The sequence below is a fragment of the Centrocercus urophasianus genome, unplaced genomic scaffold (genome assembly GCF_019232065.1).
Source record: "Centrocercus urophasianus isolate 14NV4802_14NV808 unplaced genomic scaffold, USGS_Curo_1.0 seq_14, whole genome shotgun sequence".
Taxonomy (NCBI): domain Eukaryota; kingdom Metazoa; phylum Chordata; class Aves; order Galliformes; family Phasianidae; genus Centrocercus; species Centrocercus urophasianus.
Window position 1 is genome coordinate 31,159,101 of NW_024884586.1, and position 24,399 is coordinate 31,183,499.

A 24,399-nucleotide genomic window follows, 5' to 3' on the forward strand; every position below is an offset into this window, starting at 1 on the left:
CCACATGGATTGATCCAGCTTTACATCTCTGCTAAAGACCTTGGCCCAGAGAAGTAAGCATGATGAAGGGATGTGCTGTCTCAGGAGGCACAAGCAGTGCAGGAAGAGCTGGGTGTCAGGAACTGTGTGAGCTTCAGCAGTACTCCAATACGACTTTAAGAAACATATGCTACCAGCTAAGAGAGGGGAAAAGATAGTAAGAGCTCAGATCATGCTGCTGCAAGAAGTGCCAATGTGATGCTAATGCCAATGGCAGCTTCATGCCAACTACTTTCCAATGACCCAGTCCTACTGCCAGTATGCAAAGCCCTGGTGAAACATCAGGTGCCTTCTAGAGACTGTCTCAAGGTGGAGGGCTGCAGAGTGGGACTGCTGGGACACTTATAAGAATGGAGATATGGAAATGCCTTCCTGAGCTAGGCTCAGGAAAAGCTTTTACTAGCTTATTCCTCAAAGCTGAAGCATCACTGCTTAGCAAGACTGAAGAAGTCTTCCTACCAGGAAGGCACAGACAACACCTGCATATTCACTGATCATCCCATGTCCTGAGGAAGGACATCTCTTGTACTTTCTCTAGACAGAGAAGTGCAAAAGAGTCCCAAGAATATCTCTTTGTGCACTGAGCAGAAATGGTGGCCTCAGAGCAGAAAATTCAGCTGAGAGATAAAAAAGACTAGCACATGGAAGATCAACAATGCACCCTGCTTGGCATCCTCTAAAAGGATCCACAGAGACCTTGTGTCCCAGGTGATGCAGACACCCTGTGTACAGCAGTGGCACTTGCCTACCTGTCCCTTGCTGCTCTGAGAGGAAGGGGTGGCTGCGACAGTGATGTGACAGGCATTTTCCTGTTCTGTGCCAAGTACAAGACAGAGTTCGTGAGAAAAAAATAGTGGCCAGACCCCAAATGTGCCACAAGTCCACTCCTATAAAGGGATTGGTCTTTCTATAAAGCTGCCAGCTGATCTTTGTCACTGCCCAGCACCCCTTGAGAGCCATGTCACTCTGACACACCAAAGGGATGAGGTGTTTGGCCTCTGAATAAACAAGGGGATTGAAGGGATTAGAGTAATGAGAGCACAAAACAAACAAGCACTAAGGACTAGGCTTTGTGAGCTTAATTTAAACCAGGGCCACATGTTGGCCTCAGCCCAATCCCTCTTTTCCACTTTGTTGCATTGCCTCCAACACCACTTGCAGCAGAAGACCCACCCATAGTGGAAATCCCAAGAGGCAGGCACTCCGTGCCAACACTCCTACCCCTGCAGCCTGCCAGAGTCACAGCAAGGGCCATGAACCAAGGGCCATAAACTGTCTCATGGTTTCCTCTCACCCCACACAAGTCCACTTGTGCCCCTCAGAAACAGCCAAGCTGGGTCAGGCTCTTTTGGAGAACATCTGGAGAACATCTCGAGTCTGTAGGGACTGTGGGGCTAATGCCAGCCAGAGCTGGATCTTCTAGCCATTCATTAAATCCTGTTCCTGCTCAATGGGAAGCAGCAAGAGAAGGAAAGGAGTTCTCACAGAGATGAGCTCCTTGTTCCTCTGCTGGAAGGCATCAGACAATCCTCACTGTCCATATAGACCAGCACAAAGTGAGCTCTTGCCAGGACCCTCTGCCAGTTGCTCAGCATGCAAAGCCAGAGCTCAGCAGAGCAGTTGGTAGCTCCTCTCCTAAGGTCCTGTGAACCAGAAGCTCTCATCTGGTCCCTTGGCTCCCCTCCTACCTGGGCTGGCAAGAGAAGGTCCCACATAGCTTCTCCCACAAACTACCAGCCAAATTTCTTGCTCCAGACCTTGAACAGAGGTTCTGGGCTTCCAGATAAACGTTCCACAGCAACAGCAGGGATCAGAAAAGCACCTCGAGGCAGCAGACTGCAGAGCAATGCTCCAGCCCAACTTACAAAGCAACACGTGTAGGTGCAAGTCTTTGCTCCATGTTTCTTCCTGCATACAAACATCTTCCTAGCCAACACCACACTATCACACTCTGCTCCTCAGCATGCTGAGCCTCACCCTGCTCCAGAGGGTGAGCAAGCAAGGCAGCAGGCCTCTGCTCACTGACATCAGTGCTTTCAGCTGCTCTGCTCCTCAGGCTCAGACTGCACGTCCTTGGGTGGCTCCTCATACCCACTGCACTGCCCACGGCCACACAGTGGGTGAGAACTGAGCACCACAGAGAATAGAAGCTGTTGTGTTGTTGAAAGTTTTCCCCTAGGATGATGGGGGAGGTTGAATCATTAATTAAGTAAGCATGGTGGAAAGTCCCAGCTACAAGAGATGAGTCATTAGATTACCAGCCCTGGGTCTGCATGGCCAGGGCCCAGGCTCCCTGCTGCATCTTCTAGATGTCACCTCGCATCTTACCGTGAATCATGAGAAGGGAACTGAAAAATTCCACTTCAGTCAGAGCATGGAAAATGAAAACACTGTAGGCTGAAGAATGCCAAATAAGCATGAACCAGAGAGAAACACAGAGGGATGGTGCCATCCTCATGTGGAGCTGGGGGACTGGGGGAGTAAGAAACAGATAGACTCCAGCAGCACAGCAAAGCAACCTGACAGCAACACACTCAAAACACAGGGATTTGCTTTTATGGACTCTTAGTCTTAATAAATAAGCAAAAGAACAAACAGCCTTCCAAAACAGTTTTCAGGCAGCACAACTGCTGTTGCTTCAGATTACAAGAGAAGAGCTATGCACTGACTCTTGGCAGAGCAGAAGCACAAATCCTCACTGTGAGCACAGTGGGGTGAGCATCCCATCAGCAGGACCAAACAGTGAGCGTTCTCATGCTGGCCCAGCTCTGAGCTGACTGCATGTACAGGCTGAGTCATGGAGATCAGTGTTAGCTGGTTTTTTTCCCATGTTTCATGGAAACACAAAACTTTTTGGTACATCTGTATCAGGTAAGTTAGATGACTTTATTTTACTTGTGTAGATAATTACATCTCTGTCTGACAGTGGATGGAGAGAGAGAGAAGAAAGCAGCATCCTCACCTTGGCAGTGGCTCCTATTCAGCCTCTTGTATCCCTGGGGACACTCCACCTGTCCATTCTCAACGACGGGGTGCGCTGGGAAGAAAGCAAACAGTGAGAGACATAGGCAGCAGAGATCTACCAGGGTCCTACCTTCCCCCCTGCTTTTCAAAATCCCCCCTGCCAGTTTCAAAATGGCCTATAACCTGAACAATCAATCTCTTCCAAATTTTTAAAACCTAGTAAAATAAATTCATAAATTCAAAGGTAGTTAGGCATTGTATTTTGGAGCAAGTGAAGGACTGGGGAGTGAGTAAGCCTGGGGTGGGGTAGAAAGAAGGGTACTTAGCCTAGGGATTGGATTTTCCCTGGGCGGGGTTTCTTTTTAATGTTTTGGACCAAATGAGCGGAAATGAGGAGAGCATGTAACAGCTCAGTGACAATGTTCTGGGGGCAGAATAGGGCTGTCCATAATTCTTTGTCCTGGACACTCTGACCCTATGATGCAGCTTAAAGCAATTCAAGGACACTTGGGCTTGGCAAAGAGCAGATATGAGGAACACAAGCTGTTCCCCAGCCTGCAGCAGAAAAGAGAGGAGAAAATCTCACTTCCCCAGGTGCATTTAATGGAGTTGCAAGGCTCTCCAAGTGCAGAAAGAGATTTTCAGTTGTTGAATGAATGACTGAGAAGAAAAGCCTGCTCAACTCCTTCAGCAATTCAATCATGGACTGTAGGCAGCAGGGGCACATAAATATCTGGATGTTAAGGGAGAGGGGTGATACTAAGAATCACTGGATATATTTCCAACCTTCCGGGAAGGGAAAAACAACCTCTGGCACCCTAGCAGGATTCCAGGTCCTCCCACACTACAGCCTGCAGGCTTGGGGCTGCCGACGGCATTAACTGTGCTTAGATGCATCTGTCAGCCTCAGCACAATGTGATAACAGACACTCAAACGAAGCAGCATCGTTATGCGTGAGTCCTCCAACAGGGAGCCAAGCATGCTGGAGATCAAACAGTGATGACACGTGTCAGAGCTCTGCTCCCTCTCCAAAAAGCCCCTGCAGAGAAACTAAGCCTGTGCAGCATCCTGCAGCCAGATGCTGCTGGGGGAAGACAAGGCAGAAAGCAATGGTGATGGGGGTAAGCAGGCAGGTCTGGAGCCACCTCAGCAGTAAAAGGCAAGTCTGAAGAAACCTGCAGCTCATTAGTGCAGCAAATTGCTCTCACAAGGCTGCAGGTGGATATCCTAGTCTTGCAAAGTAACATATATTCCTTGGAAAGAACCTGCAAAGGGGAGTCGGTGTCCATCTCTCTCCCACACCACTGGGAGGAATGAGAGAGTGGCTTTGGAGGCTGCTCCACTGGAAGCTGGCAAAGGGCAATGCCTGGGAAAGAGCAGATCTGTTCATTGGAGAGGGCAGAGACCCTGTCTTCCTGTGTCTGTCTATCTGTCTGTCTACACTCTCTGGGAAGAGTTTCTCTTGGAGACGGAGCCCACTGATAGAGCAGCTGAATTTCATCTGTTGGGCAGAGGGATTTCAGGCATGCTCTGGGCAGGGTGCCCTGGCTCCTGATTCAAGGGTGTGATTTCAGAGCCTCGGCTCCTGGGCACTTCTGCCCTGTGGCTTTGGCACTGACATGATGGGCTCTGCACAGACCTCATACCCCTCTGCCCTTCCTCACCTCCAACTCTTCTGTCTTCAGCTGAGACAATATTTGAGCACAGAATGAGAAAAAAACAAATGCATGGAAATAGGCATTTTGCAGTCTAGTAGGATGATTTTTAAGCACCCAGGCACACGTTGGAGTGAGCCATCCCAGGAGCAGAGGCTTTGCTTGGAAACCCTGGCTTCCTCTGAGCCCTTGGGTCAGTGGGTAGATGTGGTGCTGACACAGTAGGGTGAATGGGGACAAGGTAAACAGGACAAAGCAGCTCAGTATGATTGTGAAATAGAAAGAAACTGCTGCTAGTGGTGGTAGCTGCAAGGCTTTGAGTGAAGCAAGGTTTGTGGTGTGAGATAATACATTACATTAAGCCAGCCAATATCACTATTAAAAGGGGAAGAGGCAGGCTTGTGGTTAGATGAGCAGTGAGGAAATGCTTGGATGCTGAAAGCTAGCCCATTTCTTTGAACTCTTTCCATTTAAAAACCAAAAGCATTCTCTGTGCAAAACCTTGTCTTGCTGACCTCCTCTGCCACCTTAAGGACCGGCAGCCATTTCTGGAGACCCTGGCCTGGCTCTACAGGACAGCCTTAGCTCTACTGGGCCCCAGCATCTCCCTGTGCAGGCACTGGCCATGAGTTTCTCAGCACATGGGTGCTGAAAGGAGCCAACATGGTGTCACAGACACTAAAGCCACTAAGAGGAGAGCAGGACAGCTCTGACCCCCCAGCAGTCTCCAGAGAAAAGCAGTCTGAATATGTCAGACCAAGAGGCCTGTGGCCAAAGGCTGTGGTTGTGGGGATAAGCTGACAAGGAGACAATATAAATCCTTGAGCTCTGTCACAACCTCTATCCTCTTCTCTGGATGCTCTTTTGTAGCCATGCTCCCTTACAGCTTTCTCCAGTGCCACAGCAAAGGGAGTGTTAACTGGGGAGCAGAGGGAGTACACCGGTGCCAATGTAAAATACGAAACCAAGCCCTTTGGTCCATGCATGTTCAGCAAAGATCTTCAAGGTGAAAAGATACTTGAAGGAAAAAAAGAAGTAATTGCTTTTGGCCCTTGGGGTCATTCAGCAGAGAGAACATAATTCTGCTTCCAGAGTAGTATAAGTTACTTCCATACTTAAAAATAAAACACTTTTGCAATGCTGCACTGCCATGCACTGAGACCACATACTGCACCCAGCTGATGGGAAAAACGGGAGCTCTGCAGAATGGGGCAGCTCTAAAAATATTGCACTTGCCAAGGGTAGGCACTGCTCTCTGCAGTACTGTCGTAATCTTGTAGAGATTTCAGCTTCTTCCCTGCCTCCAGCCCTTCCTTACTGCCCCAGACTCTGTATGGCACATGGTGCAGCAGTGACAGAAACAGCCCCCTCAGCAGCCTCCTTCCCATATTTCCTTTTTTCCCCCTCTCTGTATCCTCCCTAACATGACTGCAACAAGAGCAGACCAGGGGATGATTTTCAAGGGGATTCCTGTTGCTGTCTCAATGCCTGCAGGCAAGACACAGAGGAGCGTGTGGCTGGCAGATCTGCTCCGTGCCCCAAATGATGACGGCTCCATGGGTGAGCTGCCACCCCTCTCTCAGTGGGAGGTCTGCCTGGGGAGTGCTGTGGATGCCAAGCCAGACATTACAAGATCCAACTTTCCAGTGAAATTCAGACTTTTCTCTAGGACAAAAAACTTGAAAAAACATGGGGGATGGGAATGAAAACAAAACAATAGCCGTCAAAGACTTGTTTCTTAATGCTGCTAAAACCTCTGGGCAGAAGGATGGAAAGCAGCACAGGAAGATCAGCAGCGAGCACAGCCAGCCAGTGCGCGGCCAAGGCCATGCTCAGCCTGGTGCAAGCCTGTGCTGCCACACGGGCAGTTAAAAAACAGAACCTAGAAGATGCTGGTTTGCTGCTGTGGCCAGAAAATCCCCCAGGCCCACACAGAAAAGTTAGGCTTGCAGAACCAGGGAGGAGGTAAAAGAGAGGAGGGGCTGAGGCACAGAGGAGGCCACCACACAGGGCTTCATCTCAGCAAGAGCATCATCCTCCCCACCTGGCCAGATGCTCTCCCACTGTGTTCTCTACCAGTGAAACCCTGCAGACTGTCAGAGCCTTTCTTGCTGCGCATCTCAGCAGCCTGCCTCTCTTCTGAATCTTGGAGATAAAAAGGGAAAGAGAACGAACACAAGACAGAAGAAATGTGACCTTACATCAGAGTAAGCACCTTGCCTTCAGAAAAAAACTCCATGATACCAGTTTCCTCTATTCCCATGTGCCTGAGGAGGACCGAGGCAACCTAATGTTCAAGGAAAAGCAGCATCTTAGTTCACGCTCCCTCTGAAGTCTGTGTTGACCTTCCAGGGGAGGACGAAACACTCTCTTCGGCCTTGTTGGCTATACTTAGCATGGCCCAACTCTTGTCTATGCACCAGCATGTTCTTCTCTGCAGGCAACTACATACCCCAAAATTGTATGTGGTCTAGGAGAGAAGCAGGAGCAGCTCTGCCCAGCAAAGTCCCCTTGACACTGCCCAAATGCCCTACTTATGTTCGGCCTCCTTTCCTCAGCCTGATTTCCTTTTCAAGCTTTATCTTCTGTCTGCTGCAAAGGAAAACCCACTACGGAAAGTTCTGGCCAGGTCACACCACATTTCTACCTCTGTTCTGAATTCAGCAGAATGCAGTCAAAGCATTGGAGTACCTTTACTTTTCTGACACAAGGCAAAACACAAAGGATACTAAGGACTGATCATGGCAGGTTCACTCGGACAGATGCCTGCCTTGGTTTCCTCCTCTTCTCTGATGTCTTTCCGTGCACAAACATACACCAAACATGAAAGTTGCACTCGACAGAGACATCCGGATATATCCAGACTCTACTAACAATCAGTGTCTCGGGCAGACAGTCAATCCAAACAAGTTCTCCATTTGTCTAGCTCTTGCCTGGCTGCACTTCTGTACATTTGTAAGTGTTTACACTGAGCTTGCTTCTGCCATTTCTGTCTCTGGTTGCTGGAATGAAACTCCCAGAGCTGTCAAGTCTGCTTTGGTGCATGCTTCTCTGGATGCACGAGCACAACGCAGAGCTCTCGTCAAAGATTACTGTGCCAATAAGCAAGCTGGAAGCATCCACTGGACATGTTATCTCCACGCACATGACCGCAGGTTACGGAACGACAGTCCAGCAACTTTGAGTGAGCAAAAACCAAGCCAGCTAGACAAGAAGACAGACTAGACATGAGCCCAGGTCATGGTCTGCAGCGGGAATGATGCAATGATGCCTTCGTGCTGGACCCAGGAACCCCAGCAGGAGGTCCTTGAGAGGTTACAGTACTCAGTGGCTCTTTTAAAGCAGAAAGATCATGGAAAATTGAGTTTTTCCCTGGCTCTGCCTCCAAGTGAGATTTCTTGTGTGTGAAGACACCTCGCCAGAGAAAAGCATACTTTCATCAAGCATCTGCCCTACATCGTCCATCGTTTGCACTGTGTGGTCTCTTGCATGTGGGGATGGTTACAAGGCAGTCAATCAGAGGTAGCCAACAGTGGAAGATATTTGCACACAACTAAAAAGGATGAAAACAGCCCTTTCAGCTAACCTGAATTCCTGCCAAAATCAACAAGAGTCATTTGGTTTGCAAGGGGGAACTGTATCACCCAGAGTCAGAGGGACTGAGGATGGGATTTTCTTGTGGCACTGGAAGACAGAAGACCCAGGGGATACATTTTTCATATTACCATGAAATTCACCTGAAAAAAAAAAGCCAGACAAACATCTGCTCACTCAGCAAGGACCAGCAGTGACAACCTCCTGGAGTTGCAGCTGGAACTCGGGCATGTGCTGAGCTGTGGGAGTGGGACCTGCTGGCATTTCTTAAACACATTTGCTCTGCTGGATGACTGCAAAGAACAAATGCAGGTATTTCATGACCATTTTCATGGTAGCCTGTGATTAAGGAAGCATTTCGGAATTCTGAAGATCTAAGTCCAGCAGAACCAACTCTGCTGCAGCTATGGGCATAACTGCCAAGAGAAACCTGACATCCTGGCACAGTGAACAAGAAAAGAGGTGCAGAGATTTTGCAGTCATATGCAGCCTAACAGAAGTTTTGAGCAGCTGTCCTGCTTCCTAATGGAGGGATCAGAGGAAACAGTGAGCAGGAGACTGCTATGAGATGGGCAGGAAAAGGCCATGACCATGGAGGGATGTGCACGTGAGGCACACTAGTGAGGAAACACTAGAATGTCACGGGAAGAAGAGGAGGAGGCTGAGGCATCTGGAGACATTTCCCTGCTTGCCTTGACTCTAACAGCTGCATGGTCACCTGTACCCTTGGGGCTGGCACATAGAGAAGCACAGATGGGCAGATCCATAGCAGAATCGGAAGATGACAGTGATCAGAGCTCATTGGAGCTGCTCTGGGTTCTAAGATGCTGAGAATCCAGTCTGTGACTGCAAAGAATTTGGCTCCAGCTTGGCTGAGGAGGAGCTGAATGAAGGGAGCATAGGAAGGAGAAAGAGATGCAAGCAGCTCTGGGAAGTATGCATGTGAAAGAGAGGCAGAGCTAGGAGGAGCCAATAGCAAGCTGACATAAAACTTCCTGTCTTGGACACCTCTGTTCTCCTCGGTCAAAGCACTGCTAAGTTTGCTTCAGCGCTTATGAGCAGCAAAGCACATGAACAAGCAATCAGAGTGATGAAGCTGGGCAGAAGAGAGCAGCTCCCTGCCTGCACAAGCTGAGCTGCACCCTCCGTACCATACTGTGTCACATCTGGCACAGGCCAGCTCTGCACCAGACCTGGTTGGAGGTGATTGCTCTGAAACCATCCCACCCCACCTCATGGAGGCAGCCAGGCCGTATGCAAAGCAAACAGCTCCTATGGGGGGCTGCCCCCCAGAGAGGAGACCCTCAGAACAGGCCCTCCACATTCTCCTGTGAGGTGTGAGGGGGTAAGATGCGATAGGCTGAGCCCCCAACTAATCCCATCTCGCTCCAGCCAGCGCCGGGGGCCCCCCCCCACAAATGTATGCTGTGGCAATAAGGAATCCTTGCTGGGGCCAGGTGGGCCTGTCCAGTTCCCCAGCACGGAGCAGCAATACTGGATGCCTGTGCCCCTGGAACGGACAGCGGGTGCACTCCTGCCAATTGTTTGATGTAGTGTTATTTCCAGAGCCCCTGCCAAGCCTGTGTCGGGTTGAGCGCAAGCCCGTAACTCTATAGCGCCGAGTCTACAGCCTCCTCTGCTAATCTAGGACTGCACCTCCTAAAACCATGGATGTTGTTTTCCTGTTTCTCCCTCCTAATGAGTCTGGCATGGAGAGAACAACTGGCTGCACAGGCAGTGAGAAGCAAGTGCCACGCGTGGAGCCAACATCTAAGCAGGCTGCTGTGCCTAGCAGTGCGGTGGGCATCAGCCCTGGCAGCAGCACATACCTGGCCGAGGGGGGCAGGCCAGGCACCTGTCCACCCCCCAGAAGAGTCCCACACTGCCACAGCAGTCCTCCAGCAGGGTCAGCCCTGGAAGCGGGTTGGTGCACTGTTAAGAGAGAGAGGAGGGGGGTCAGGCATTACCAGGCTGGAGTCATGACTGAGCATCTGTCCCACTTGGCTCACAAGGGTGATGAGGGCTCCAGGTAGATGGCAGCACCGTGCTTGCAGCACAGCTTCCCACAGGGCTGGGGATGCAGTTTAAGACAGTAAACAGTTCTGCAGACAGAAAAACACACAACTCCCACAGCTGCACCCATCAGAGGAGAAGAGGACATCCAGCAGAGCAGAACGTGCACTGGGGATGGTATCACCCAGCCAAGCTCTTGGCTCAGCCGGATGATTAGCCGGCAGAATGGGTGCACCACTCCAGCCTTGTGGGGAGCTGGCAGTCAGGCACTTTCCTTTGCTTAATGAGTCTCTCTTTCCCCCCCGCCAAGGCTCTCTGGATTACAGGCTTCCCCATCAGAATCAAGCTGCCATGGCCTGCAGGCCAAGTCTGGCCCTCATCCACATGAGGATGGCGGTGTGCCCAGCGCTTGCATTCCCATCAGCTAGGCTGCAGGCTGAGCAGGGAGAGGCAAGCATGTCCCGCTGGGCTCCACAGACTGGCCCCACCTAGTGGGGTGCAAGTATGACTGGGGTATGCCTGCCTCCTCCCCCAACCCCTCTGAGTGCTTCTCCCATTCTGCAACTGCTGGAGTAAGTCACAGTGCTCCCAAGAGCATCTCTGAGCTGGTCGCAGGAAGGGCAAACTTGCCTCAGGGGTCAGACAGCCGTGCCCACAGAGGAACAGGGCTTTTCCAGCCCTCTTGTGAGATGCTCACGGTCTGATCTCATTTATTTTTGTGCTAGGGAATCTGGTTAGAAGTGTCTTGGATGGGATGGAATAAAAGATGGGATGGGAACCAGCAGCAGCCCTGGGAACAGGCTGAGTGAGGAGAGGAGGCAGAGTCCTGGACTGCCCCACCAGGGTCTTGCTAAGAGCGAGCTGCTCCAGGGAACTCACAGGTGTTCCTATGGGTGCCAAAAATCTCCAATACTTTTCCAGTGACGCAAAAGAAACATATGGGGAGAGACAAAATAAGAAATTACGATGACTGCAGGCTGGGGGTGAGAAAGCCCCTCATGAGCGTTTGCTTCCCAAGCCGTGACCGAGCTGCCCAGGAAGGCGACGTTCCATGGAAATCAGACTTTCATTTATCGTCTGAGAGGGAAAGGAATTTTCCTATGTTTTATACATTTCCTACAATAATCACAGAGCGTGGCTGTAAATGTTGCTATAAATAGGGCACCCTATTTTAAACGAGACTGTGTGTGAAAGCTATCAAGCCTCGGCTATGCTGCCCCAGGGCACAGCCTGCTCGGGGCAAGATAGCATGGGCTCTTTCTTGGGCCAAAACAAGAGGTTTTCTTCCCAAGTAACACATACAATACATTCTTCCCACATAACACATTGCTGCCCATGCTTGTAGTATTTGGATGTTGTCCACACATCATGCTGAACCAATTCATACAATGGAAGCCTACCATTCCTGCCCCATATGCAAACACACCCACACAGCAGAAACAGAAACATGTCCATACACACTTCCAAAGCTGATGAGTGACCCCTTACCTGCCCATGGAGAGCTTCCCGAAAGCACCTCCCCAGTAACCCTGGGGATCTCTGCTGTTGGCCTCCCTCAGTGGCGATGCTGTTGCCATTCCCATTACTGTAGGTGTACCAGGGGACCGTGGCCATCTGAGGCACCAGCACTGCCTCCACGCTGTTCTCCTCTGACACCTCTGAGTCACCTCTCACCCTGGCCACCTGGTGAATCTGTACGGTGGCTTCTGGAGGGTGGTTGATGTGGACGTTCACTAGGGAAGGGTTCAGGGAAGCTGGAAGATGAGTTCATACCATAGCTGTGATGATCTGGCAACAATTTGGCACCTGAAGAGTGTTCTGTTCATCAACAAAAGTGCAAGGGAGGAAAGGTAGACTGAACATAGCAGAGTTCTCTGCTTCTCTTTGTCCTGTCTCTGTTTCCACTTTGTCCTGAAAACAAGACAAACCTACCAAGAGTTTAACCCTAATCCTAATTCCATCTGTGCCACCGTTCACGCTTTCCTTCTCTTTTCTCCTCACAGCACTTCCCCTAAGTTTCCTGATTCCCACACCCACTGTCTTGGTCACCCTTTGGTCCCCTGTCCACAGCTAGATCCCCAGGGCAAGGCTTCGTGAGCCCTTCTTCCAGCCAGATGCCTCAGTGGCCAGGGGAACTGCACTCACCCAGCTGGTTGGACAAGGGCAGGGTATACGTGGAGTGCTTCATAGAGCCACTGGCCATGGTGTTTGGTGCCTTCCCTCCTTGCTTCTTTTCTGGAGAGGGGGCCGGCAAGTGGCAAAACTTCCCCGTGGAGTTGGAAGGGCACCAGCACTCATCACGGCCAACACAGCGTCCTCCATTCAGGCAGGGGATCTGGCAGAAGTCTGCAAGGCAAAGGGAGGCCCGCTCAGTGGAGACACCAAACCCTTGCTTTTAGCTGAGGAACTGGAGCGTGGCTGGCATGAGCCCCGGGAACCCTGCTGTGCAAGCATAGAAATCACAGTCCTCCCTGAACTCTGCACAGAGCTGGAGCCATGGGCTGATGATGAGCCCTCTCTAGGGGACACAGCCAGCATGGGGCATCTGTACTGAGGAGTAATGTTGCTGGCCCAGTAGCATCCCTTGGCACGGAGCAGGAGCTGTGGCAGCCACAGGCAGCTGAGTTAGCACAGTGCTTGCTTTTCTGCATTGAGGGATTTTGAACCCCCTCCCAACTTGGCAAGGACTTTCTTCCCAACCAGAAAGGAGGTGAGTGGGGATGGGAGAGGCAGAGGAGAGAATGGGCAGGGAGCCACATGTGCAGAGCCTCTCTCTCGGCCAGCCCCAGGCCTGCCAGCAGCTGGAGTGGGGAAAGCATGGAGCGGGACAGAAGAACTGGGAGCAATTCATCTGCACAGGCTCGGAAAAAGCATCTGCTGCTGATGAAACTGAAGTCACGTCTTTTCTGGTCTCATCAGATGGCTGGAGCAATTCTGTGTAAGCGGCACTCAGGCAAGGCATGGAATTTCCTAACAGATCATCCTGACTCATTTCAGCATGAGATGAGACACTGCTTCTGCACATCCCAGGATGGCTTGTTAGGTTCACCCCAGAGGACAAGCTCCTACCCTGCTCAGAGCTCCATTTGCTCAAGTCAAGAGCACAATTCTGGGGGGACCTGACACATCTCTGGACTGGGATCAAGGCAAAAATTCCCACAAACCCATATCACTCAGTGTCCACAGTGTACTCAGTGTTGGAAGAGCTTGAGTCACAGTGGCTCATATGACAGGGCCAGTGGGTGCTCCCACCAGCTGGATCCAAGAGGATGTGCCTAACCCACACCTGGGTATCCCAGTGACCAGATGAGCAATCCCAGCAGCTCTCAAAGGCAAGCAGAGATTTCTTCAGCCCTGTCTTTAGGAATGGCTTGTAACCTGCAGCCAGCTCTCCTGGCTGCCACGTGAGTGAAAGGAGAGAACAGGAGGAAATTAGGTGATGAAAGTCAGCCCCAGGAGTGGATGCCAATGAAAGCAGTGAGCTGGCTTGGAGAAGGAAGGGGCGGCGAGGCTTGGCTGCAGGCCTGGCTCAAACACACACGTCTCCCCTACCTAGGGAAATAGAAGTTGCTTGTCCAAGAAAGAGAGCAATGAGGCAAGGTCTGTCTTGCTACCCCAGAGACAAAGATGGAATAAACCCCGAGGACTTCAGGAGACATCTTTCTAGGCACTGGGAGAGGCCATCTCCTTCCATCCCCAACCAGCCCAAGTCCTCAGTCTGCAGAGACATGAAAGGCAGAAGGAGGAGAGAGGGACAGCAGGCAAGAAGGTAAGCAGGGAGCCTTCGGCTACTCACAGATGCGGAAGCCAGACTTGGGGTCGTGGTCATGCCCCCCTTGGCTGTAGAGAGTGGTGGTGTCTCCCTTCTCACAGCTGTTGTAGCAGCGTCCATTCCGGCACGTCTGTTTGCAGATGGTGGGTGTGAAGATGATTTTTATTTTCCTAATCTTCTCTGTCAGATTTGCCCCTATAGAAGAGAAGGACAGTGCTAAGTGAAAACAGGATCTCTAGGCCAGGGGGCAGGTAATCTCATCTCGAGCTCCAACCCATTCCCAGAGCAAGAACTTGCTCCCTGCTCACTCCAGCCTGTCCTCTGCTACAGAGTCATTAAGGCTTTGTCAACATAGGAAAAATCTCCAACAGCATGCTCTGCCATAACTCCAGTTCATGTGACCTGTGTGGGGCCACACACCCACTAGCTCCAGTATAAAAGGATTTTTTTCTCAAGCCACTTCATTAGCCTGGATGCTGGTTGCCCTTAAGCCACAGAAAGGCTTCCCACACAACCATGCTGGTCCAGCAAGGAGAGCATCAGGTTTTGAGAATATCCATGTCTTCCTGCAAGTGTCCACTGCTTTCCTGCACCCTGCACCCCTCTGCAGTCCCTCATCATCCTTCCACTAGGCAGGGGGGTGAACTGTACTCAGCACTCTTGGAGGCTTGTAGGAAAGGAACAAGAGGCAGAACTGTTGTCTAACTGTGAACTAGCTGGCTCAACACCAGAGTTCTCCATTCCTGCCCAGCAAGACAGCCGTTTTTTGGGTTCCCCCCCTTGCTGTACTCCCCCCTCATTCTTCCCACTTCAGTCCCCACCTTGAGATTACAACTTTAATCAGGCTCACAGTCCTATTCATAAGGGCCAAGAAGCCTTGGAGCCTCCTCGGGGAACCATGGCTTCAGAGGAAGCCAAGCTGCAGAAGACAACTTGCATCTGTCCTAGCTGGGGAGCTGCTGACACTGCCTCAGAAACTGCAGGCAGCCTGCCCTGATCCCTGCTTGTGTCAGAAGGCACAAAAGGGGTAGCCAAAGGGAAGAACTAGGTGCTGGTTACACAATCTGACCCCCAGGGCTCTTCTAACAGAGGAAGAAGCTGGGAGGCACCATTCCTACAGGCTGAGGCAATTCCCCTTCAGGGCAGTGTGCTGGAGCAATGTTCAAAAGCTCTGGGAGGCATCTGTCACATCTCCCCTGCCACCAGCATTTAGCTTCCCTTCAGTGGAGTCTCTCTTTGCCAAGACCTGTAGAGTCACCATTCTTACTCCTCTTTTGCAGTTCTCAGTTTTTCTCCATTTTGCTCTCTTCTCCTCTTTGGAGATGGGCTCTCTTCTCCTCCACTCCCCACTTCCAAAGTGCTACAAAGATGGTTGGCACCTCCTGTGACTTTACTTGTCACCCCCTCACTATGCTATTCCCACCCACACCACTGCCCTTCCCAGAGACAACTCAGGTCCCAACAAGAGACCCCAGCAGTCACAACCCTGGATGTCTTACCCCTTGCAGCCACTGTGTGCTCCTGGAAAGCTGCATTTGGCCCAGAGCTGCCCTGCTCGTGCCCATGCCCGTTGGGCAGTGTGTTAGACGTGAGCTGGCTATTGCTGGCAGGGTAACGCCGGACAGTCCGTGATGGCACTGTGTGCTGGGCTGAAACAGGAGAGCCAATTCTGCTCTGAGTCCTGTGGATGAGAAGAAATGAACCGATACTCTTCATGAGTAATTGTGTTGATCCCGGTGCCCAGCATATCCTGTGGGCACCTCAGCATCAAGCTGAGCCATCAGCTTCACACAGAGTTCTGCTAGCTTCCCTCCTCACTTGTTTCCAGCCAACATTTCACTGTAGAGATGTTGCCCCATGTCCTCGACATCTGTGTCCCCAGAAGACCTGCCTATGCCTGACCCTCTGCCCTTTTCAATATAGAGAGCCATCTTGGCTTTCTGCAGGGACTCCATTCCCAATGATCAACTGACTTCATCACTGCAGCCAAGGCTGTCATCAGTTCTGTACCTGCTGAGGTACACTGCTCACCCCAGCCCCCACTTCCACAGGGTCTCATCAGCCTTTCACTGCACTGGAATGCCCCAGCTGTCTTTCAGAACCTCTGTATACTGCTGCTGTTGCCTGACCCACCACAAAGTCTCCAGCAAACACAAGCAGCTTCAAATCTGCTCGTTCTTATGGTGGGGAGCTCCCTCTGGCCCTGTATTCCCAGCCCCAGCTAAATGCTGAAAAACAGAAAGGCAGTCAGAAGTGAAACCAGGCCAAGCAAATAAACAAACTTGTCTCATGAGAGTCACAAACGAGAAAATGACCAAGAAGTCATCCCTATAAATGTAGTTACTACTTTCTGCAGTAATTGTATTTATGGCTTTTGTTTTTTTCTGGAGGCTAAGCATGACCAAGTTATTTGACTAACAAGGTAACACTTCTTACACCGGATGGAATAGGAAATGTGGAGTGTGAGGCAGTTTATTGCATGAAACCAGCACAACAGCACACCTTATCTGTTGCATTCACTCCCATTCCTTTGTACTTGCTGGCAGCACTGAGCCCCCAGGAGGGTGCTCTGTGCTTATCATCAAGTGTATGCCTCACTCTTGCTTGCACCACCTGCAAGGAAAAAGAAGCCAGAACTCCAGGGCCCAAAATGGGTTGGTTGCCTATATGCCTCAAGTTTCTTTGAATGTCCCAACCTCAGATTCCACTGAAATCATTCTTAAATACCAACAGGACTTCTGTTTGTCCACACCAACACCTCCAGCTCTTAGGCTAGCCTTTCCCACTGAAGAGCATCCTACAGAAGAGCGTCTCATTGTAGGGGTTTTGCCATTTTCCCTGTCAAACTCAGCAAAAGGAGGTGTTACAGCATGTGCTGGAAACAGAGTTTTCTAAAATCATCAGGATTGGCTAATCCAACAACAGTTGGCTGACAGTAGCTCTGGCTCACAGACCGTCCTGGCTTAGATGTCTTGGCATAATGGAGAGATGGAAAGGCAACTAATGCAGTGCTGGTATTCAAACAGGTCAAGCAAAATACACAAGGTAACTGCTGGCCAACGAGACAGAAATCAGCCCTGAGCAACAAAATGGAAAAGATGACGCATGGGTCAGTTAATTGCAAACTAAAGGAAAGGAATATATAAAAGATGTCAAGTCAACAGGGTCTATGGAGAACCATTCATCTCATAAGAGTTCGTTTTCATCATCTGATAGAATTACATGCACACACACGACAGGCTTAGAGCTCACGCTATTCCGATAAAAAAATAAACACAGCAGTACAGTGTCAATCAGGCACATGTGAAACGAATAACAAACTGGCGGTGTGACAGGACACAAGAAGTAATTGTCACTGGGGAGTGAATTAGATGGGTTCCAAAGTGATCTGTAAGAGGCCTGGCATGACTTTACAATTTCATCTGGAAATAAATATTTTTATTTCGAAATAAACATACAATTGACACTGATAATTTGTGCTGCTGACACAAAAATTTGCAATGTGGTGTATCGTGATGAGAACAGAGCAATCATACAGAGCAGTTTGGATCACTTTGTAGGGCAAATACATCCAAGCAATATGGGATTTTAATGCGGCCAAATGCAGAATTACTCTTCTAGGAAGGAGGAATGCAGTCAGCAGCTGCAGATAGAAGGAGACAATCCTGGAAACCAGCAATTTTGAAAAGATTTCAGAGGTAATGACAAGCAATTAAATATGAGCTGTCATCTCAAAACCCTGACATCAGGGTACTGAAGCACTGCAGGAACAGGGAGGTATTTTTACCTCTTTGCACAGCCTCATCATGGTAGAGACTGTATGTGCTAAAATATCACTTCTAATTCTAATGTGAAATGTGACATATTTGCTAAGGGATCTTGAAAAACTGAGAGGATAGGGGAAAAAAAACATGACAAAAACAATTTGAGGGCTGGTGAAAATGCCTTTCTGTAAGAAATCTAAAGCAGCCAATCTCTTCCATTCAGCAGAAAGAAGATGAAGAGGTGCTCTGATTACAGGGCACAGGTTTCTCCACAGGAACAAAATGCCAGGTATAAAGAGCCTTGTAATTTAACTACAGCAACAACAAAAAAGGCAAAACATGAAACAACAGCTGCAAACTGAAGCTAAATGATTCCCTGCTAGAAATCACGCCTACACATATCAGCATAACTGCTTGCTTTCCGCAAAAAACCACCAAAGTTGTGAACTCCCTGATACCATTGCTTCAGAAGAGATCACTGAAATGCTGTAGATAGAGCTGAATGAAGATAATCCATGCTATTAGAGAAGCTCTTTCAGATCACCTGTTGATCCACTGATCATTTCTGACCTTGAGCTGTAGGAATTCAGGAACAGTTTTATTCCTGTGACAGAAGTCTCTGGATTTCTTGTAACCTAATTGTCTCTAATACAGGAAAGCCTTGAGAGTGAAGTGGCTGAGCTTCTGTAGGGAGGTATGAGTGAATCCTGAGAAGGGAGCATTGCAGGTGGCCTCATTAAAATCAAGATCTAAACTGAGATGAGACTAGCAAGCAGTTCTTATTTCTCGGTGGTTGGTAAGAACAACCAGAATAATTGCAGAGAAGTGAACATTATCTCAACACCACATCACTCCCCAGCAGCCTCAACCAGAAGCTATTCTGAGATTCTGCAGAGTACAGACTGCCCCAGCATCCACAAGTGCCATCACCTGTCCACACATTTCCAAGCTACTCATTCAGCTCTGCTGCCAACCAGGAAACTTCTGGTTTCTACTACCCTCTTCTCCGCTACTTGGTGTGCTACAGCTGCCTTTGTTAGTGAAGAAGGAGAAGACATACAGAGCTCTAGGGAGGGCATATGAGAGCCACAAAGCCCTAAAAGCTGAGGCACACTTGTTCTCCAAGCTCTGGTTAGAGATCCCAAACATAGCCCTGTGGGTAAACATGATTGAGTCTTTGGGACTTTGTGTTGTATAGGTGGAAGCATTCAAAGGAGGAGAGGTGAGAGCTCCCCAGCCAAGCAACCCTCACTGTCCTAGTGCTGATCACCCTACGGCAACTTCGAGCTTTGAAGATCTCTTGGGTACGGGTGGCCAGTGGAATGAGACAGGGAGATACAAGCGCTGGTGCTTGAAAATATACACATCATGTCTATCCTTGAGGAAGGGAGTATGCTATGTGCAAGTAGCAGGGTTTGGCTGGGCACAGCCCATAGCCTGCATAAAGGAATTCCAGCCCTTGGCTCTGGGGACAACTCCTGTGATTCTCAGGATCATCAGATTTGGTAGGGAGAAAAAAAACCACCAATATTAAGGGCTTTAGAAAAAACAATAATTAGCATCTTGGTTTTGAAGAAAATTGGATTATTTGGGCTCACTGCAGGTTGGCAGTGCCAACCTTATTAAGCAAAAATGGAGGAGGAACATTAGTCCATTCCTCACCATACTAAAGGAAAAGCCATCCTACTGGGATTCTCTTGGCAAAGCATTCCTGTATGTGTTGCAGTGGAGCAAGGCAGATTTGCTTTGAATTAATGTGTTTATTTGGTTCTATTCTAGGCAGATGAGCTCTGGGATTTGTACACTGCATTGAATAACACCCTCCTACCCCAGGCCATAGAAATCAATGGCAGAGGGAGTCTTTCTATCCCAGATTGTCAGATCCAGTCCCTCCCCAAGTCACGGCAAATGGCTGGCTCGGGGTCAGGGAATACAAAACAGTTTTCCCCTCAAAATATCAAAATCAGGCCATGCTGGGTAGATGAGGACTGGCTCACTTGTAGAGTCTCAGCATATGGGCCTAAGCTCACCAGGTCAGCCCATAGGCATTAGCGACCCCCAACAATTCGGTGGGCCTTAACATATGGCCAGAACTTGAAATCTCTGCCCACTTCCCAGGGATCTTCCTAGGACTAAAAGCAAAGACAGAAGACAGGGTGGCTCCAGATAACTGAAGGGATTCTCAGTAGAGGGGGGATCTTGTACTATGATTCCTCATGACTGTTCCTGCTCCAAGAAGGGGCACTGAAGAGGATATTGAGACCTGAAGGAGTATGTTTTGGGACACTTAAAGTCCTAGGGCTTCACATTCATTCAGTCTTACAACCTCCCCCAAAGCAGTACTACTCACTTCCACACTTCTAGCTAGGCACAAGGCCAGCATAGATCTTTACAGCATGGAGCCTCCGCAGAGAGGCAGTGGTCTCTTCCTTTATAGGCAACCGCCTGCCAAGCAGCTGGTTTCCCTGCTCTTCATCTGTCAGAGCTGCTGACAGCTAGCTCTGTGTCAGGCACAGCCCGTGGGGCAGAGACAGCCTGCAGGCTCCTGGGACACCTCTCCTTCTGTGCTGCCCTGAGGCACCCAGCTAAATCAGCAGCACTCCAAGGGGATGTGTGGCTCCAGGAGGGACGGTGGAGAGAGCAGTATTATCCCTCAGAGAGCAGGATACTGCTGATCTTCACCTGGATGACACTAAGGGATCACTAGCCAAGAGACCTTGGTCACTGGCACAAGAGAGAATAATGTCTACATTAAAAAATGAACTATTTAATGAAGTTTCTGCTGCTTGTTACAGTCTGCTCGGTATGTTTTTTTAGAGAACAGGTCAGAGTAAGAGAAAAAATGCATTCCTGGTACAAAAGTTATCCTACCCAGTCCCAAACAAAACTGCAAGGTGCCTGCTCTATGGTACCTCCCACCCCACCAAAAACAGCAAGCAGAAGACAGAGCTGGCAGGCTCCTGGCAACCGTGCTGATGAACATCAAGACCACTGTTTTCTGAATAACCACATTTTTCCTTAAAAGCCTGTAATTTCAAGTCTAATAAGCCAAATTACAATAAACAAGTCTAAATAACCAAGAACTTGGGGGCCAAAAAACAATACTGTTTTCTTAACCCACTGCACATGGAAAGTTATTTGAGGAATGTGCTGGTTACTCTGAGTGACTTTGGTCCATGTGGGTAAGCAAAAGCCATGAGGTATCCAAGCAGATGTACAGCTGTGGCTTCTCTCAGTGACCTCAGGGCAGCTATCCTCCTCGGGGCTCTTGGGGCTGGAGGCAAGGATGGCAAATTCTTCAAAGCACTTCTCTCTCCCCACCAGCAACACCTCAGTCTTTCCTGGATTTTGCTTCTATCGGCTGCTCTTTGTTCAAATGTTGATTTTGGCTAGATTGCCAGCAAGCTGGAAATGGGTGTTTTTTGCGTCTTGCATAAAAGGAAATGCAGAGCCAAGTGCCACAGAAGTATTACTGTTGTTTCATCCTGGTTGTCTCACCCTTTCCCTAGTCAAAGTCTGGCTGACCACAACAGGGTAAACAGCCAGAGGCACTGCAGAGAGTGAAACCTGGACAGTGTAGGCAGTGGTGCCAACCCCAGATGTCAGTGGACAAGGGTAGGAAAGTCGCTTCCTCAGCTGGATTTGTTTCTTTTTGTTAAGGAGCAACGGGTGTGTGCTGGGAGAAAACAGTGGGGAGCAGGGTAGGTGCTGGCCAAACCAAAAGAGAAGTCTGGACACCCTCAGGGAAGGAACTCTCTCCCAAGAGCCCCATTTCCAGACCCATGCTCCACAGGCTGCTCACCACCAGCCGGCTGCCCTTCCCCTGGGAAACAGCTGCAGCCACCTGCTTCCTGCTGGCCAGCCCTTCCCAGGGCAGCTGCTGCTCCTTGCCTGGGGAGCAGGGAGAGCAGCAGTGCCTTCCTGGCAGGACCCAAGCAATAGGGACCATCACCTTCAGGGCACCCCATAGCAGTCCACAGAGCCATGGAGAAAGCTCCCCACAGCAGGGATCCACCCGAGCTCCTCCAGCCTCGGCCTGCACGGGCTGCTCCAGAAGGAGAGCTCGCAGCCAGGACGGGGGCTGAGTCATGCTCAGCCCCTGATAACCTGCCAGGACAACAAGAGGGCTCTCCCTTGCTTTTGAAACACCAAACAACATGCTCACTATCTGTCTTGTATGTTCGCCTGCCCCATTGGCTTGCAGCCCTCGCCGCTTGGGGCCACAGGGACCAAACTCAGTGATTCACTTCCCCCTTTGTAATGCTCTGCGGTTACTGATTTTCCACTAAAACATCACAGAAGAATGGGCAGCCTCCACACCAATGTCTGTGTCTACAGGGGAAGAGGGAAGCAGCCAGCCTTGGAAAGCAGCAAATTGACCGCAGACCAGAAACTTCCCCTTTCTTGGACTCCAAGCAGGTTCCTCAGCAGGCAGACAGGATTCACAGCTCAGGCTGCGGGACGTGGAGCACAGAGGGGGAGCGTTGCTTAGAGAGCACTGAAGCCTATTATCAATTAGCTCACAAACATGCTGACAAGGAAGACAGCTCTGTTAGGACTCACAGAGGAGGGGGGAAACCACACCATACAAGGCACCTGACTTCAAGCCCACCCACACAATGCCTATAAATCTTGGCTCAGTTTATTAACCCCACGAGGAACAGAGAAAGCTCAGAAGCCAAGGAGCAATGCAGCACCCAGACTCCTCATCTGCCCCTCACCACAGCTAGCAATGAGCCACCATTGACCCAGCGTGACCCCACTTCAGGCTGTCTCCCTTATCACCTTGCAGTACCTCCATCTTCCTGTTCCCCTTGACGTATGACAGTGGCTGGTCTAGATTTCTCTGGATCTCTAAGTGCAAACCACAATGAGAGGTGTGCAAGCCCACAGTATGGCAAACACCACACTCAGTCCCTCCACCACCAATCTGGCATCTTCTTTTCTGTGGCCTCCAAAGCAGTGCAGATGCTTTAGGGCCATCCAAAACCTGTTGTGTGGTGCAGCAACACCTTTTTTTGATGCTGGTCTCCTTTCCTATTTCCAGTCACTGCCCTCCTTCATTTCTGAGCCTGGACAACAACAAAACACACAGCTCTAGACCACCACCCCTGTGCTTCCCACACTGTCCTCTGCAGCCACCTAGCCTGAGGCACTCAAGTCAGCTTGCCTGGTGCTACTGCTTCTACAGCTGGAATTTACTGCCCTGCTCCATCTATGCTTGCCCCAGTGTGGAATAAACACTTTTCGAGCGTGCAGAGATGCAGAAGGCAGATCAGATTAAAGCACTGTAAGCCAACACACAGTGGCGGCAGGCTGGCACCTCACTGAGATCTTCACCAGAAGTATCTCCACCCTTGCTTGCATTGCATTTACATAAAGCAACTAAAAAAACCCTTCAGCATCTAATCCAACTGCTGCTGCACAGAGAAAGAAGAGAGGAGATGGGTTGTGAATGCTATTTTTATCTGCTCAGAAGCTGCCAGACACCACATAAACGAACCTCTGTGAGCACACACACAGCTAGCAGGTTCTTCCTAAGCAGTCCCTGCAGGTCTCATTTGTTCCCTGGCCGAAGCGGCTGCTCACACATCTCTGCTCCACTCTCTACTGACGTGCAGTGTCCTTCTTTTGCCACACGTGCCACACATGCCATCTGCCACTCTGTCACTGCTCATCTTCACTCTCTTACATTAGGGAGCAAGCAACTGCTTCCCTGGAAGCAGTCCAGACCCAAAGAGGCTGCAGGCAGGTTCCCTGCACAAGGGCATGGCGCTGGGCTGGCACAGCAGCACATGTTACTGGTGAGGTCCATCTGACCCATCAAATGGTGCTGACTCCATCTCCATCTGATGGAGTCCTCTGGCAGAGGCATTGGACGAAATGAAGCTGGGGTAACTTCTCCCCTTTACAGCAGGGAGAAAGAGTGCTGAGTCTCATGTGCATCCTGTTGATGAGAAACATCAGCTCCTTCCACTGGGCTGCCAGCTTCAAAGCCCTGAGGAAACACATCACCCTATTCATCTTTACACCCACACATGCCCTGGGGAGCAGTGGCAGACAGCAGCCACTGTTCTACATAGCATATAAAGAGGACAGGCAAAACCTCTCCCACTGCAGGCATGCTAGTGGGGGTAAAGTATACCCAGAGGGCACAAGGTGGAGAGGAAATGTGTTTAATCCTAAGATGCTTTTTATCTACAGTGATGAAAGACACCCACTCACCGTGGGAATACTTCAGGACTAAAATGTATTTCAATGTAAAGTAGTGGCTTGTATGTGGATTGAACACTCTGGCCTTTTGACCTGCTAGCTCCACTTAGTTAAGTCTCCCCATGCTTCTCCATCTCCTGCCCCACACAGCACTCCTTCACTTACAGTACTGAACCATGACAGCTGTGTAGGAACATTACACTTTCCTGCCATTCTCAAAGTCAGTGTTCAAGAGGCATTTGGATAAAATCCTTGATAACATGATTAAACTTTTGGTCAGCCCTGAATTGATCAGGCAGTGGGAGTTGATGATCTTTGAAGATCCCTTCCAATTGATCTATCCTATCCTATCCTATCCTATCCTATCCTATCCTATCCTATCCT

General features: G+C 49.9%; 1 protein-coding gene across 3 annotated transcripts in view; it reads right to left on the minus strand.

Moving 5' to 3' along the window:
* The window catches only part of LTBP2 (latent transforming growth factor beta binding protein 2), a 59,557-nt gene that overhangs the window by 17,316 nt on the left and 17,842 nt on the right, over positions 1–24,399 (minus strand). For all 3 annotated transcript variants that reach the window (XM_042814440.1, XM_042814441.1, XM_042814443.1), the window contains exons 4-9: positions 15,538–15,719; positions 14,063–14,233; positions 12,412–12,612; positions 11,755–12,020; positions 10,083–10,185; positions 3,002–3,076 (exon numbers count right to left, since the gene is read on the minus strand). In XM_042814440.1, the coding sequence (XP_042670374.1) occupies positions 3,002–3,076; positions 10,083–10,185; positions 11,755–12,020; positions 12,412–12,612; positions 14,063–14,233; positions 15,538–15,719 (998 nt within the window). The remainder of the gene's footprint in view (positions 1–3,001; positions 3,077–10,082; positions 10,186–11,754; positions 12,021–12,411; positions 12,613–14,062; positions 14,234–15,537; positions 15,720–24,399) is intronic.